The sequence below is a fragment of the Oncorhynchus keta genome, chromosome 16, assembly GCF_023373465.1.
Source record: "Oncorhynchus keta strain PuntledgeMale-10-30-2019 chromosome 16, Oket_V2, whole genome shotgun sequence".
NCBI lineage: Eukaryota > Metazoa > Chordata > Actinopteri > Salmoniformes > Salmonidae > Oncorhynchus > Oncorhynchus keta.
Window position 1 is genome coordinate 382,365 of NC_068436.1, and position 16,959 is coordinate 399,323.

Genomic DNA, 16,959 nt, shown 5'->3' on the forward strand with positions numbered 1-16,959 from the left:
TTTACACTGCAATTACATAAGTAGTTACACAGTAATAATGGCAACATAATGTAAGTGTTACCACATACCACATACTGCACCACTACCAGTATTTCTAGACTGACAATTGTTCAGAACAAAAGAATAACATCATCTGAAAGACTATAAAGACAATATGATCTGTACTCAATATCTCTGTATATATCTCAATTTTTCCCCAAATGCATGAAAAAATAAAGTGAACAGATGAATGCCTATTAATGAATACAATAGATTGATTGGAAATCACTCAAAATTACATTCATCCAGACATCGATGAAGTAGGGCTGCATGCAAAATCTCATTTAATCATTGTGTTGTTGTCGCTGATGACAGAGTTGATCTAATCAGAGAAGTATCACCTTGAAAGGATTCCTATTCCTTCCCGAAGTGTGAGATACTTTGTTTATGGTTAATCAGTAGACGCATATGAGCTTAAAAAAATATAGATAGATAGGATTCTCCAATAAAGACAATTATAAAAACGACTTCACTGTCAAGGAAATTACTTTACTGCTTGATAAATTCTAGAACTGTTATTTCCCTTTCCCTCGCAATGTAATCAAAGATTTGAATCATCTATAATGTAAACCCAGATCAATTTATCCCTGATGGGAATGGGGGGTCACAGGTCACGGATCAGTCAGCGTCCCCTCCCCACATGTCCCCACATCCATCCTTACCATTAGAGTGGGGAAAAAACGCAAAACTGACCTCAAGCTGGTGCTTAGAAATTCCCCCAAACCGCACACAAACACGGCAAAAAAAAAACCAAATACTTACCATTGGCTCATATGCTGGCAGTTATAGTGTGACGTGTATAGTCAATTTCCTTCAACCGTGTGTGCAACAATGTCAATCTGTTTATTACCGACATGCAAAATTAGGTGAAAGATTCAATCTCAAATTGACGCCGTCTGACAACCGAGGGGTAAATGTCACCATAGTTTAACCACTTTAGACGTACGTTGTAAATGTAGAGTTTTATTGTTTTAAACTTGTTGCTTAAATTTGGGCCAAATTCGGAAGTATCGCTACTGCTGTGAAACTACTGTTTTAGCCTATATGTAATTGTCTCGCTGATTTTATCATGATAGGCTACTGCTTGAGGACGAAATATCGATGTCAATTCGCATTTGTGCATGCGCTGTTGATAAGCCTATCATCCGATCATTAGGTGTAGTAACTTAAATTAACTGCTCCCGTATCCCCCAGCGACAGTGGGCATTGCACCTATCGATATTTGAAGGGATTGTTAAAACTCTGCGCTACAAGTTAATGATTTGCTCTTTATCTCGTACTTAGTTCTTGAGCGTGGAGTTTGGATTCTGCCCTCCACATCGTTTAACATAATTTGAGTAGCTTCAGGTAGCTGAGCCTTTCTTTCTGGCCTGTGAGCGCCTATTCAGTAAAGTTTTACCTGCAATCACCTTCTTGCTCCTAATATATAGTGCAAAATGTTAGCTCTCTTTGTGCTTTTGCTCTGCATGACATCTTCATTTTCTGCTTCTAATAGAGGTGAGTTATTGATTTTTTTTCATGTACCGACATGTGTGATGAATATGTTGTTTTATATTGTGTTGGTTTGTGATTTGCTTAGAGAGTATGTTAGGAGTTGGGCTCTAGGCCTACAGTCAGTGACCTTGGAACTTCTGTAATAAAACCTTTGAATGGTCTTGCAACAGCCAAGAAACCAACAAATCACTTTTGCTGGAGATTCACAAAACATGTTCGTCCCTAAATAGTTACATAGAGTTTCCTGGTGATGTAATGTGGGCTCCTGAGTGGTGCGGCGGTCTAAGACACTGCATCTCAGTGCTAGAGGCATCACTACAGACCCTGGTTCGATTCCAGATTGTATCAGAACCGGCCGTGATTGGGATTCCCATAGGGCGGTGCACAATTGGCCCATCGTTGTTAAGATTTGGCCGGGGTAGGTCTTCATTGTAAATAAGAATTTGTTTCATAACTGACTTGCCTAGTTAAATAAACATTTAAGTACACAACCAATAGTAATTAGTCCCCTAAACATTTGAGGCAACCTGCAGGGTAGGTATTCTGTATACTACTGTAGTTGGTGGTGGTAAAGTAGTTTCTTTGGGTGCCATATCTATTAATCATAGGCGATATTAATTGAATTCTTTAATGTTCAACTTGGTCAGTAGAAACTGAGGCAGTTGACAAAGTGGTTGAATACAGCTGTCTGTGACAGATTTTGTATGTTTGATTCAGCACTTGGTGATGCAACTCGAAAGTGACACGTCAGTCTTGACTCATGGCCTAATGTCACTTCTTTTGGAATGCTACACTGTATTAGAGCAGTAGAGGACTTTAATAGTCCACCCACAACGTTCACTGTCTCCAGTGTTGATTGTGTCCATCAGAAACGTAGACCATCGTAGGTTTAGCTTACAAGGGTTCTCGTAATAATGACACAATATTACAAGCTGCAATTGCACCACCATGAAGGGCTCACCTTCTGAATCCAGGATGTATACATATTACTGTCTGGTTTAAATAATCTGCTAGAGAGGATAGGATTTTTGGAAGTATTTTGCCCAAAGCTACACATGGTTTTACATGTATCACAGTCTCATCCACCTGCCTGATCTTTCTCTGTCGAACCAGTAGCAATTAGCCAGGGGACTAGGTAACGTGTGTAATGGTTAAACGGTTAATTGTTGCCAAGACATTACAAATCTAACAGAGTAATTAATTCCTCCAATCTGAACTCAAGCCTTTTTGTAATGATTGACATACAAAGGGAAGTAATTGACTGCTGAGGAAAATACCTTAATTCAATCACTGCTTAATGGTATATACCAACTATTTTTTTAGGAGTTGTTTTGACAGACATCTCACTCAGCAGTAGGGGCCCTTTAGTGTTAATCAGCTTACTGTGCAGTTACTGATGAAAGACCTTGATATTTATATTGAGAAACACCTGGTCTAAGTGACTCCCAACCCTTTGGGGTCCTCAGGATCTCCGTAGCCATGTTCCAACTGCTCTTAGCCTAGTGAAAACACCCTGGGTTGTCACCCAATTGACTCCAGAAAAGTGACACAGGAATATTCTACTCCAGAAAAGTGACAGTTGGTTTCAACTAGCCAGGGTTAACAAATGCTTGTGTAAAAGGATGTTAAACTGGCCCTGGGCTAATTTTAACCCAGGGTTAAGGATATCCCTGGGTTGAGAGAATGCAGTTTGAAAAGGCCTAGTGGGGCTCAAAAAGAAAACAGAACCCCTGCCCTACTAAGTCACTCATATCACTTTGCGTTTTGATATCACGCTGTGATTCCAGCATGCCCCCTCCTGTTGTTTCAGGTGCTGCTGGACCCAGGCTGAACAATGACCGGTTGTACAAATTCAGCTACACCACGGAGGTGCTGGTGGACAGGGCCAAGGGGTCAAAAGATGGCAGTTCTGGCTATAGGATCTCCAGTGACGTGGATGTCAATTTAGTGTGGAGAGACCCCAGCAGCAAGGACGACCAGCTCATACAACTGGTGGTAAATAATCCCACAGCACCACCTCCTCACCCTGACTTTGCTGATAGCTACATTGAGGGAAAATGTACTGGACTGATGGTACCTGCATCTGATGGTCAACGAGATCAAATCACGACATCAGTGATCTTCAGGTCGAAAAGTCAGAGCTCTAGAAAGATGCCAGGGTTTCTGACTTGAAATTCCGAGTTCAAAACTATTTTTTTTCCAACCGCCTCTCACGGTCCCTGCTCTCTCCTTCCTTTCCTCCAGTGAGACTGACCAGAGAGAGGGGACACAGTCTTCCACCTGATGGCGAAACTCGAATCGCACCGCATCTGCCTCATGCACAAATTCATGTTGTTCCTATGACAAGAGAAAGTGAAATATTCCTTAATATTAAAATCGACACGAAGAGCTGCTAATAATAATAAAACGCAGGGCTATCGATACTTGGCTACTCTTTCATTGCAGCTGCAGCCCGAGCGGAAGTACGGAGGAGCGCGTTTTGTAATAGTGTTGAATAAAAACAGTGACAGTGCTGAATATAAACTTGAACATGAACTCACTCATAAAAACAGCTGTAATCGTTGAGTCTCTCTGTGGTCATGGGTTTTAAAAGTTATTCAATCGTACATAGGCTAGTAGCCTATTAAACGTGGCTGTGGCCAGGGTCATGGAAGCTCTGTAGCCACTGTGATTTGAGCTATCCGATTGGGCAGCGCAGTAGGTGCACTCGATTTAGTCATAGATTTGCCAGGTAGGTGGAGTTTGTCTCATGGGAACACTTTGCTACCCGATGCGCAGGACTTTTGAGTCAAGTGCACCTACCGGCAACACGATTTTAAAAAAGGAGCGCAAGCCTTTATCGTTCGTTGGCTTTTCTACATAAATATTTGGTGAATGACATGGAATGCCTTGAAGATTGATCGCGATCGACTGCTTGGCGACCACTGCACTAACTGTAAGTCGCTCTGGATAAGAATGTCTGCTAAATGACTTAAATGTATGTTTGATAGATTAATCTGAATCCCACATCCACCGTTAAAACCCCAGCCACTAGAACATATCTAGATCTGAGAGTATTGGATATGTGTAACTGGTTTATGGCAGTAACCCTACCTCGCCTAGTTGGGACGTTCACCACAACACTTAGACCTATCCAGTCTTTTCAGATCTACACAAACGCAGTGAGTAGGGGTTAGGGGTTGATTTAGGATTCATTCAGGGTCAGACAGAGCCAGTTTTTGTCAAACCTGGTTACATGTTTCCCTGGGATATATATATATATATATATATATAATTTTTTTATTTTTATTTTTATTTTTTTTTTTGAAAACACCTCTTGTTTTGGGAGGGTACATGTTGGAGTTTATACATGCAACATATTGTTTACAATGTGAAAGGAAAGAAAACTCAACCACATATTGATATGATCCTGGGAAAGAGGTTCTTAATGTCCCCTGTAATTGGCACAAATAGAAAAAGGCCTGGTCTGATTGTGTAAAAATAGTACTTAACTTCTCAGACATGCCCCTCAGGGAGTCTGTTTTATAAATTGTATTTAAAAAGGCCTGGGTTCAAATAGTATTTGAATTCTGTTACACTTAACTTGTGCTTAATTGTGCGTGCCTGGCCCAAAATCAGTCATCTCAAAAGTGCCAACATGCCTGCCTGGAATTCCAGACAGGCTAAACCAAACACTGACATATTTTTTTTTAAAGATTTCAAATACTATTTGAAGTCTATACCTTCCACTCTGGTTGTATTCTATGGAGAATATTGATATTGAGCTGCTTGAAATAAGCTTTTTAGTCACTAACTTTTCTTCTGCCCGTTGAGGAACATGCATCCATGTTATAAATTCCTCCTTTTTTCTTAACATGACTATGCCCTCCTCCTCTTTGTCCTCCAGATCATCTAACAAGCTCTTCCATTCCCATCCACAGATCTCAAATGTGAAGATAAAAAATGTGGCCCCACGCTCAGCCAAGAAGAACATATTCCAGGGCGCAACAACGCAAAGCCTTCTCGGAGAGAAGAAGCTGGCAGCACTGGAAAGGCCGTTCATGGTGCACCTGAAAAACGGAAAGGTAAGAGCTGTGGATGTTGATTTGTGTCTATGGAAACAAACAGTTATTAGACATTATAAAGGGGCTCATTCATGCTCATAACAGGTTTAAAAAAGAATTAGAACGGATCATAATGCATTATACCAGCAGGCGCAAAGTAAAGTGTTACTGTATGTTTTTATCGATGCATAATACTACATTTATTGATTGAATTTAAGGCAGTTACTAGGAACACGAATGTACTTTGGGTATACTGTAGTGGAGATTATCTGCCATAGGTAGATGTAGTAACATGTGTAGGTAGTAGGGTGTTTAATTATTACCAGAAGTATACTAGATATACTACAAATAGCTATTTTTCTATCATTGCAGTACTTTTGTTGTTATATCTTCATAGGTCAATAGTCATAAAAGTATTGTTCAATTTTACATGTATTTCTATATCAACCATCACTTTTACTACGATCAGTTAAGATAAAAAAAATACGTAATCTAGTATGGGAGCCATTTCCGGAGCATCCTTGACGACATCCATATTTCCGAGGACTATTAATGGAGCTGTAATTGGCAATGTGTTAGTGTGGTGACGCTGGAAGGGGAAATACCAGACAGATGGTGTGTATGTGCAAAGGTCAACCCTTCAGATTGCCGGCCGTCCGGTTATCAGATCCCACGGGAGACAAGTGTGGGGGCATTGGCGTGGCAAAGGGGCCCCGTTCCTTGATGACACAGACAGGGTGAGGTGAATAGTTGAACCAGTTGATCAGTGAATGTCCTGTTGAATGCATTGTGATCAGCTAAATCTGTAATGAAAATAGTAACAATTTAGCACTGGACTGTACATATTGAAACTAAATGTATCTCATAGTATTACAAACTATAATAAGTGATTACATGCACTCACCGGACAGTTTATTAGATACACCCATCTACTACCGAGTCGAACCCCCCTTTGCATTCCACAGGAATGTTCCACAGGGATGTTGGTCCATGCTGACGAGATGGCATCACACAGTTGATGCAGATTGGACGTCTGTTAGCTTGCATGATTCATGTCATTCTCCTTGGCCCACTCATCAACAAGCTGTTTTCGCCCACAGGACTGCCGTTGACTGGATGTTTTTGTTTGTCACACCATTCTCTGTAAACCTAGACACAGTCGTGTGTGAAAAACCCAGAATACCATGCTCAAAGATGCTTATGTCACTTGTTTTGCCTATTGTAATGTTCAATCAAACAGTAACTGAATGCCTTGATGCCTGTTTGCCTGCTTCATATTACAAGCCACGTGACTCACTGTCTGTAGGAGCCACCTATGTACCTAATAAACTTCCCAGTGAGTGTAAGTTAATGAACGAGTGACAAAGATTTTGAAACTTTTGTGATAATGGTGACCTTAGGGTGACGATGTGTTTGTTTTTACTACAATGTGATCTATTGTCTGCAACCTTTGTACTTCTGTATTGTATTTAAGCCTTTTTTTTCTGCAATCTCTGCAATGTTAGACATGGTTTTTCAAATAAAGCTTTCTATCACTATTGAGTTGATAAAGGCTGAATATGGACAAATAAGGTTAAAGAAGGTTATAGTTTTTAACAAATATAGTAAATAAAGCCTAATCAATCTAGTCATTTAATCTAGGCCTCAAAGTGTGATTTATAGTATGATGCCCTGAGTTGAGTGGAATATGCTGGGAAAGTGAATAAGACATTTGTTTGATAGTGTCTGACTGCAGAATTTGTCTTGGGTTGCGTTCCTTGCCGTGGGCATTCCTTGACAAGAAAATGGCACTCATATTGGCCCCTGCGCAATGCCATGTGCATACCTTGCCAAGAAAAAAGGAACTCCCTCGCAAGGAACACCCTCAAGATGAAGTTCAGTCAGATCCTATGAAGTCAGACCCTTTTCCGTTTGTTGACATCACATGATATTCTGAGGCACTTAGATAATGTTAATCTGAGAACTACAGTTATGTCACTGTTCCCTGTCATTTTGACTCTAGTGCATTGTTACTATGCACACTTTCAGCAAATAAGAAGTCACTTTCGTATCGCATTGACTTGTTTGTTGTTCCATTCCTCTGTTTCAGGTGAGCAGCTTTTACTGCTATAAGGCGGAGCCTGCTTCCATTAAGAACTTGAAGAGGGGTGTGGCCAGCCTGCTGCAGGTGCAATGCAGATCTGGGAAGGTTATAGAGGTAAATGAGATCCAATGCATATGCAGTTATAGGTAATCATGGAAACAGTTAAATTTTTGACTCTACAGTCGTATTTTAGCAGGCACTTACTAAGAGAAATTACTTTTGGGTCATTTTTAATAAACTCAATTGGTAACCACCACAACATGTACTAAATTGATTAAATGTATGATTTTTGTTTCAATGATTCCTAGAGAAACCAAAAAGTAATAAGTGGATACTCATGTAATTGCCATGATATCATGTCATCAAAAAAATATATAAAAAAATAATGCACTGTAAAATACAATTATATGAATTCTCAATGTAAATCATTCAAACAATTGCTTAAAACTGTTTTTCAATGGTTTTCTGTATGAGTACTTGGTTGGCTGACTGATCTGTCTGGTCTGGGAACAGAATGACGTGTCCGGGAGGTGTACGGTAGAGTATAAGGCTGCCCAGGGCCAGGTGACAAGGACCAAGGCTTTGGAGACCTGCAAGACCGCAGAGACCGGCTTCACCACCTACATTCAGGTCCTGGGCGTGAGTGGGGAGTCCAGCTCTGTCACTGTTTTCACCCTGGAGGATGGCTTCATTAAGTCAGCCATAGCCAAGGAGACTCACATCTTAGCAGTCAATGCACGCCGCACCACCGCTGCTAAAATAGTGTCCAGGTAAGATTGGCACAAATCCAATGTTATTTGTCACACGCTCCGAATACAATTGTAGACCTTTACCATTAAATTCTCACTTACAAGCCCTCAACGAACAATGCAGTTTTAAGAAATATAAGACACAAGGGAGTCCAATGGAATGTTAATGGTGAAAAACATATCCTGTAAACTTTGAGGCAATAGTTTATTTTCTTCTTCTTTTGTTTACTACACTAATTCAACACATGCATTTTTCATTGTGAAAGTAATGTTGTTTTTTCACTTATTGATTGAAAAGGCTTTCTGAGAACACCAATAGCAAAAGGAACAGAAACTGATGGATTTGATGATGGATTTGTTATTTTATGTTGTCCTCAGGCAAAGCTTGACGCTGGTAGCAATTGAGGCTGGGCCGTTTGAGGCTGCGGGGAAGAATGTTGCCAGTGTTGTCAAATCACTTGATGAGAAATTGTTTGCTGTTGGTGTGGCAGCTGAGAAGGTCAAATCCCAATGCAAGGGCTGTCAATCGGTGAGTGGTTGTGAGAAGCAATAAAGCAAAGAAATTGCTTCAGGTTGTTGTCAACCTTGGACACTGACTTTTCCCTCTGAAAGGTTCCAATATACTGTCAAAACAAATGCTTAAAAAAATTACTCTTTGCTAAAGAATAATTAAAAAGAGCAGAGCAGGGCAAAACTATGCTGGCCTGGTTGATTGCTGCAATGGTGCTAGAATTAAATTATCAGAGTGCGGGTGTTACAATAGTGTGAAAAGCTGCCCTTATTAGTAGTCTGCATTTGCCAACACTGTACCACACTGTCGATACATGTCCTTGCCAACCAAACATTTAATTAATACATGACTATTTTTCCTTTCTTTTCCTTTTCTCTGCCCATCCCACTAGCTGTTTGAGCACTGGCAAGCAGTCCAGAAGCAGTTTGAACCAGATAGCTTGTCTAAGGCCATCGCTCCCCGAAGCTTCCTGGCTCTCATCCAGAGCATAAGGAAAGCCTCCAAGGACGAGATCCTCCAAGTGCTGAAGCGCTCCAGCAAGACTGCCTTGTAAATCCCTAGCACTTTCACACCTCGGTCTCTCTCTCCCTCCTTTTCATTCTCTTTCTGTCTGCCTCTTTCTCTCGCTCTCCTCTTTTTTTTGTCTTTCCCGCTTCATTCCCTTTTTCTTCTCTTTATTTTCACTTCTCTAATATCACTCTTTCTCTTCTCGATCTCCTATTTTTCTCCTATTTTTCTGTCTTTTTTTCTCTCTCTCTCAGGCTTTGATGCTTTCTCATGAGATGTAGAGACTCCTCACCCCGTTTCCTTGCTGTCTGTCTCTCGCCCCATGTTTCTTTTGGCCAGAGCCACATAGTTAACTATATAGGGAATATGGTGCCATTTTAGATATGACTTCTGACTCACCGCCTCTCTCCAACTCTCTTGGGGTCTGCAGACCTCAGGTGGTGGACGCCGTGACCTCGTCCCAGACGCCCGATTCCTTGGACGCCATGCTGCAGTTCCTCAACTTTGCCGACCCCAAAGGCATGGTTCTGCAGGAGAGGTTCCTGTATGCCTGCGGCTTTGCCTCGCACCCCAACGAGAGAATGCTCCAGGCTTTGGTGGTGAGTGGCCAATGGCTGACTCTTGCTCAAACTCTACATCTTATGGTGCCTTCAAATCAAAATAAATTAAAATCATGTCCAACACAGCAGGATGGTGAGAAATTGTTTGGTAAAAAGTCAGTTCAATGTTTTCAATTGGTTAGACAGATGTTTTATTTAACCGTTATTTAATTAGGTAAGTCAGTTATGAACAAATTCTTATTTACAATGACTGCCTACCCCAGCCAATGGGACAATTGTGCATCGCCCTACGGGACTCCCAATCACGGCCGGATGTGATGCAGCCTGGATAGGAACCAGGGACTGCAGTGATGCCTCTTGCACTGAGATGCAGTGCCTTAGACCTCTGCGCCACTCGGGAGCCCAAAAATGCATCATTGTGACTTCTGACGGACTGCGCAGCACAACACTGTACCCTCCCCCAACGCACGGCTCCCAGTGAAAATCATTGACTAACTGTGTTTTTTATACGTATCCATTTTTTTCTGATTTGAAAGCACCCTTATGCTCATCAACAGGGCAATATTCAGTAAGAACATTAGCGCAATGTTTTACAACTTTACATTTTAGTAATTTAGCAGACTCTTATCCAGAGGGACCTACAGTTAGTGCATTCATATTGAGATAGCTAGGTGGGACAACCACATATCGCAGGCATAGAAAGTAAATATTTCCTCAATAATGTAGCTATCAGTAGAGTCAGAGCTAGAAGGGGGGGGGGGGTCAAGTGCAAGTGTTGGTACATTTATTTATTATACATATAGTACCAGTCAAACGTTTGGACACCTACTACTTCAAGGGTTTTTCTTTATTTTTACTATTTTCTACATTGTTGATTAATAGTGAAGACATCAAAACTAAAATAACACATGGAATCATATAGTAACCAAAAAAGTTTAAACAAATGAAAATCAATTTTATATTTGAGATTCTTCAATGTAGCCACCCTTTGCCTTGACAGCTTTGCACACTCTTGGCATTCTCTCAACCAGCTTCACCTGGAATGCTTTTCCAACGGTTTTGAAGGAGTTCCCACAAATGCTGAGCACTTGATGGCTGATTTTCCTTCACTCTGTGGTCTAACTCATCCCAAACCCTCTCCATTGGTTTGAGGTCAGGTGATTGTGGAGGCCAGGTCATCTGATGCAGCACTCCATCACTCTCCTTCTTGGTCAAATAGCCCTTACACAGCCTGGAGGTGTGTTGGGTCATTGTCCTGTTGAAAAACAAATGATAGTCCCACTAAGCGCAAACCAGATGGGATGGTGTGTTGCTGCAGAATGCTGTGGTAGCCATGCTGGTTAAGTGTGCCTTGAATTCTAACTAAATCACTGACAGTGTCACCAACAAAGCACCCCCACACCATCACACCACCTCCTCCATGCTTCACTGTGAGAACTACACATGCGGAGATCATCCATTCACTTACTCTGTGTCTCACAAAGACACAGCGGTTGGAACCAAAAATCTCAAATTTGGCATCATCAGACCAAAGGACAGATTTCCTCCAGTCTTAATGTCCATTGCTTGTGTTTCTTGCCCAAAGCAAGTCTTTTCTTCTTTTTTTAGTTTTTAAAATTTTTTTCTCCCCAATTTCGTAGTATCTAATTGTTAGTAGTTACTGTCTTGTCTCATCGCTACAACTCCCGTATGGGCTCGGGAGAGACGAAGGTTGAAAGTCATGTGTCCTCCGCAACACAACCCAACCAAGCCGCACTGCTTCTTAACCTGTTGCGACGAGCAATCCCGTATCTGGGATCGTAATTATTGCCTCAAGCTCATTACCATAACGCAACGTTAACTATTCATGAAAATCGCAAATGAAATGAAATAAATATATTGGCTCTCAAGCTTAGCCTTTTGTTAACAACACTGTCATCTCAGATTTTCAAAATATGCTTTTCAACCATAGCAAAATAAGCATTTGTGGAAGAGTATTGATAGCTAGCATAGCATTAAGCCTAGCATTCAGTTAGATAGCAAATGTTCAGTTTTTCCAAAAATATTATTTGTGTAGGACAAATCGCTCCGTTTTGTTCATCACGTTTGGCTAAGAAAAAACCCAGAAAATTCAGTCATCAAAACGCTGAACTTTTTTCCAAATTAACTCCATAATATCGACAGAAACATGGCAAACGTTGTTTAGAATCAATCCTCAAGGTGTTTTTCACATCTATTCGATGATAAGTCATTCGTGGAAGTTTGGTTTCTCATCTGAATCACATGGAAAAATACATGCAGCTGGAGATTACGCACCAATTTCGACGGAGGACACCAGGCGGACACCTTGTAAATGTAGTCTCTTATGGTCAATCTTCCAATGATATGCCTACAAATACGTCACAATGCTGCAGACACCTTGGGGAAATGACAGAAAGTGTAGGCCCGTTCCTGGCGCATTCACAGCCATATAAGGAGACATTGGAACACAGCGCCTCAAAAATCTGGCTCACTTCCTGTTTGAAGTTCCATCTTGGTTTCGCCTGTAGCATTAGTTCTGTGGCACTCACAGACAATATATTTGCAGTTTTGGAAACGTCAGAGTTTTCTTTCCAAAGCTGTCAATTATATGCATAGTCGAGCATCTTTTCGAGACAAAACATCTTGTTTAAAACGGGAACGTTTTTCATCCAAAAACGAAATACTGCCCCCAGTATTTCAGCGCGTATCCAACCCGGAAGCCAGCCACACCAATGTGTCAGAGGAAACACCATGCACCTAGCGACCTGGTCAGCGTGCACTGTGCCCAGCCCACCACAGGAGTCGCTAGTGCGCGATGAGACAAGGATATCCCTACCGGCCAAACCCTCCCTAACCCGGACGACGCTAGGCCAATTGTGCGTCAACCCATGGACCTCCCGGTCGCGGCCGGCTGCGACAGAGCCTGGGCTCGAACCCAGAGTCTCTGGTGGCACATGCAGTGCCTTAGACCACTGCGCCACCCGGGAGGCAAGTCTTTTCTTCCTATTGGTGTTCTTTAGTAGTAGTTTCTTTGCAGCAATTCAACCATGAAGGCCTGATTCATGCACTCCTTTGAACGGTTGATGTTGAGATGTGTCTGTTACTTGAATTCGGAAGCATTTATTTGGGTTGCAATTTCTGAGGCTGGTAACACTAAGGAATTTATCCTCTGCAGCAGAGGATAACTCTGGGTCTTCCTTTCCTGTGGCAGTCCTCATGAGAGCCAGTTTCATCATAGTGCTTGATGGTTTTGATGTTTAAAGTTCTTGAATGTTCTGGATTGACTGACCTTTATGTCTTAAAGTAATGATGGACTGTCGTTTCTCTTTGCTTATTTGAGCTGTTCTTGCCATAATATGGACTTGTTCTTTTACCAAATAGGGCTATCTTCTGTATAGCACCCCTACCTTATCACAACACAACTGATTGGCTCAAACGCATTAAGAAGAGAAAGAAAATCCACAAATTAACTTTTATCAAGGCACACCTGTTAATTGTAATACATTCCAGGTTACTACCTCATGAAGCTGTTTGAGAGAATGCCAAAAGTGTGCAAAGCTGTCATCAAGGCAAAGGGTGGCTACTCTGAAGAATCTTACATTTTTAATATGTTTTTCGATTTGTTTAACACTTTTTTTGTTGTTGTATGGAATAATGTAATTTCATAGTTGGGATATCTTCACAATTATTCTACAATGTAGAAAATACTTCTTTTTTTTTTTGAATGAGTAGGTGTCCAAACTTTTGACTGGTAGTGTAAATATTTTTCAACCTTGCCATTTGAAAATGTTTTCTCCATACTGATCACGACCCAGCGCTCTCAATGCACCCTTCATGACATATTTGATTGTAGCATTTCTGTGGCTCAGTCTGGCTATGTCCTGTGTTGCGTTAAAGGAAATAACACATACATTATTTGTGGGGCAGTTGTTTCTCCTTCTCTTAGATTTTGTACCTACTCTCTAATGACTTCCAAAATTGCAATTTTATTTAAAATCATGTTTTTTGGGGTACTGTATGATGATAAATCATATGATGATAATGACACAGTTTTTTTTCAGGACATTTCAAAGGGCAAGATTGGCAGTAAAGACATCAAAGAATCGGTGGTGATCATCATGGGTGCCATTGTGCACAAACTCTGTCAAAAAGGAGGTTGCGAGCTACCAGTGAGTAAAGCTATCGAATATGTTTAGCCCGTGTCTATAATGAGGGGAGTTGTACAAAACACATTCTTAAAGGGATTAAAACATTATTTTTTACTTCATATTAATAATCTCAAGCACCACCCCAATGTCATCAAATGTGAAAATGGCGTTTTTCTGTTTCATAGTTCAAAAGATGGATGAATATAAGTGTTTCCGATGACGTCATCTTGTTGTGCATCATATGATTTTAACCAACTATGAGTAGGCATTGTCTCGATGAATATGAAGTAAAATGTGTTTAAATGTCCCTTTTTAAGCAATTGAATCATCTTCAACCAAGATAATACTGATTGGACTTTTTTAACTGAGCCAAATGTGACACTATTAGAATGCCAGACTGGAATAGTGAAGTGAAACAGTAGTGAGAGGTAGCTGTGTCTGATAGCTTGAAAATATACAGAAATTATCCCGTTGTGAAATGCACCAAAGAAAGTCACAAATTCTTTAAAGGAACTATACATTGGCTGATTTATTGTGTGTGTTTTTGTCCCATGTCCAACGCAGACTGTGGTTGAGGTGAAGAAGATGATTCTGGAAGGTCCCGACAGTACGCAGGTGGAGTCAGACATTCAGATGTACCTGCTAGCGCTGAAGAACTCCCTGCTGCCCGAGGCCATTCCCCTGTTTTCCAAATATGCTGAGTCGGAGGTCGGGGCATACTGCACCATCTCCCTCACAGCCCTGCAGAGATACGACGTCACCCTCATCACAGATGAGGTGAGGCCAGACAATCATTCATGAGGGAAGCTGGATTGCCATTCCCAGAGCCATATATTTAGATATATTTATCTTTTTTCGATAGACACTGAGAGTACCAAAAGTATGTGGAAAAATTCAAGTGGTCTGTATACTTTCCGAATTCAGACCCCTTGACATTGCCACATTTTTTATGCTACAGCCTTATTCTAAAATATATTAAATGGTTTGTTTTCCTCATTAATCTAAACACAATTCCCCATAATGACAAAGGAAAATGTGTTTTTTATAAATGTTAGCTAATTTAATTTATAAAGAATTTTACAGTTTACATACACTCAGGTTGCAGTCATTAAAACTAATTTTTCAACCACTCCGCAAATTTCTTGTTAATTAACAAACTATAGTTTTGACAAGTCCGTTAGGATATTTTTGTGAATGACACAAGTAATTTTTCCAACAATTGTTTACAGACAGATTATATCACTTATTCCAGTGGGTCAGAAGATTACATACACTAAATTGACTGTGCCTTTAAACAGCTTGGAAAATTCCAGAAAATTATGTCATGGCTTTAGAAGCTTCTGCTGGCTAATTGACATAATTTGAGCCAGTTGTAGGTGTACCTGTGGATGTAATTCAAGGCCCTTCTTCAAACTCAAGTCCCTCTTTGCTTGACATCATGGAAAAATCAACAGAAATCAGACAAGACCTCAGAAAATAATTGTAGACCTCCACAAGTCTGGTTCATCCTTGGGAGCAATTTCCAAACGTCTGAAGGTACCACGTTCATCTGTAGAAACAATATTACTCAAGTATAAACACCATGGGACCACGCAGCCGTCATACCGCTCAGGAAGGAGAAGCATTCTGTCTCCTGGAGATTAATGTACATGGTGCAAAAAGTGAAAATCAATCACAGAACAACAGCAAAGGACCTTGTGAAGATGCTGGAGGAAACAGATACAAAAGTATCTCTATCCACGGTAAAACAAGTCATATATCGACATAACCTGAAAGGCCGCTCAGCAAGGAAGAAGCCGCTGCTCCAAAACTGCAATAAAAAAGCCAGACTACAGTTTGCAACTGCACATGTGGACAAAGATCGTACTTTTTGGAGAAATGTCCTCTGGTCTTGCAATGCTTAGAGTTTGTCAGAATTTGTGGGTTTTTGTTTGTCCACCCGCCTCTTGAGGATTGACCACAAGTTCTCAATGGGATTAAGGTCTGGGGAGTTTCCTGGCCATGGACCCAAAATATTGATGTTTTGTTCCCCAAGCCACTTAGTTATCACTTTTCCCTTATGGTAAGGTGCTCCAGCTTGCTGGAAAAGACATTGTTAGTCACCAAACTGTTCCTGGATGGTTGGGAGAAGTTGCTCTCGGAGGATGTGTTGGTACCATTCTTTATTCATGGCTGTGTTCTTAGGCAAAATTGTGAGTGAGCCCACTCCCTTGGCTGAGAAGCAACCCCACACATGAATGGTCTCAGGATGCTTTACTGTTGGCATGACACAGGACTGATGGTAGCGCTCACCTTGTTTTCTCCGGACAAGCTTTTTTCCGGATGCCCCAAAAATTCGGAAAGGGGATTCATCAGAGAAAATGACTACCCCCGTCCTCAGCAGTCCAATCCCTGTACCTTTTGCAGAATATCAGTGTGTCCCTGATGTTTGTTCTGGAGAGAAGTGGCTTCTTTGCTTCCCTTCTTGACACCAGGCCATCCTCCAAAAGTGTTCGCCTCACTGAGCGTGCAGATGCCTGCCTGCTGCAAGCTCTGTACAGGTGGTGCCCCGATTCCGCAGCTGAATCAACTTTAGGAGACGGTCCTGGTGCTTGCTGGACTTTCTTGGGCGCCCTGAAGCCTTCTTCACAACAATTGAACTGCTCTCCTTTAAGTTTTAGATGATGCGATAAATGGTTGATTTAGGTGCTATCTTACTGGCAGCAATATCCTTGCCTGTGAAGCCCTTTTTGTGAAAAGCAATGATGACGGCACGTGTTTCCTTGCAGATAACCATGATTGAGAGAGGGAGAACAACGATTCCAAGCACCACCCTCCTTTTGAAG

The 16,959-nt window shown here is 41.2% G+C and overlaps 1 protein-coding gene across 2 annotated transcripts in view; it reads left to right on the plus strand.

Moving 5' to 3' along the window:
* Nucleotides 1–827: 827 nt before the first annotated feature.
* The window catches only part of LOC118395306 (microsomal triglyceride transfer protein-like), a 38,955-nt gene continuing 22,823 nt past the window's right edge, over nt 828–16,959 (plus strand). Inside the window, exons 1-10 of one of the 2 annotated variants that reach the window (XM_052464370.1) lie at nt 828–949; nt 3,344–3,528; nt 5,454–5,597; nt 7,666–7,773; nt 8,173–8,429; nt 8,787–8,937; nt 9,311–9,468; nt 9,857–10,025; nt 14,048–14,155; nt 14,699–14,911. In XM_052464370.1, the coding sequence (XP_052320330.1) occupies nt 5,574–5,597; nt 7,666–7,773; nt 8,173–8,429; nt 8,787–8,937; nt 9,311–9,468; nt 9,857–10,025; nt 14,048–14,155; nt 14,699–14,911 (1,188 nt within the window). In that variant the 5' untranslated portion in view covers nt 828–949; nt 3,344–3,528; nt 5,454–5,573. Of the gene's footprint in view, nt 950–1,002; nt 1,537–3,343; nt 3,529–5,453; nt 5,598–7,665; nt 7,774–8,172; nt 8,430–8,786; nt 8,938–9,310; nt 9,469–9,856; nt 10,026–14,047; nt 14,156–14,698; nt 14,912–16,959 lie in introns of those variants that run through there. The other variant, XM_035789016.2, reaches the window with a different exon arrangement.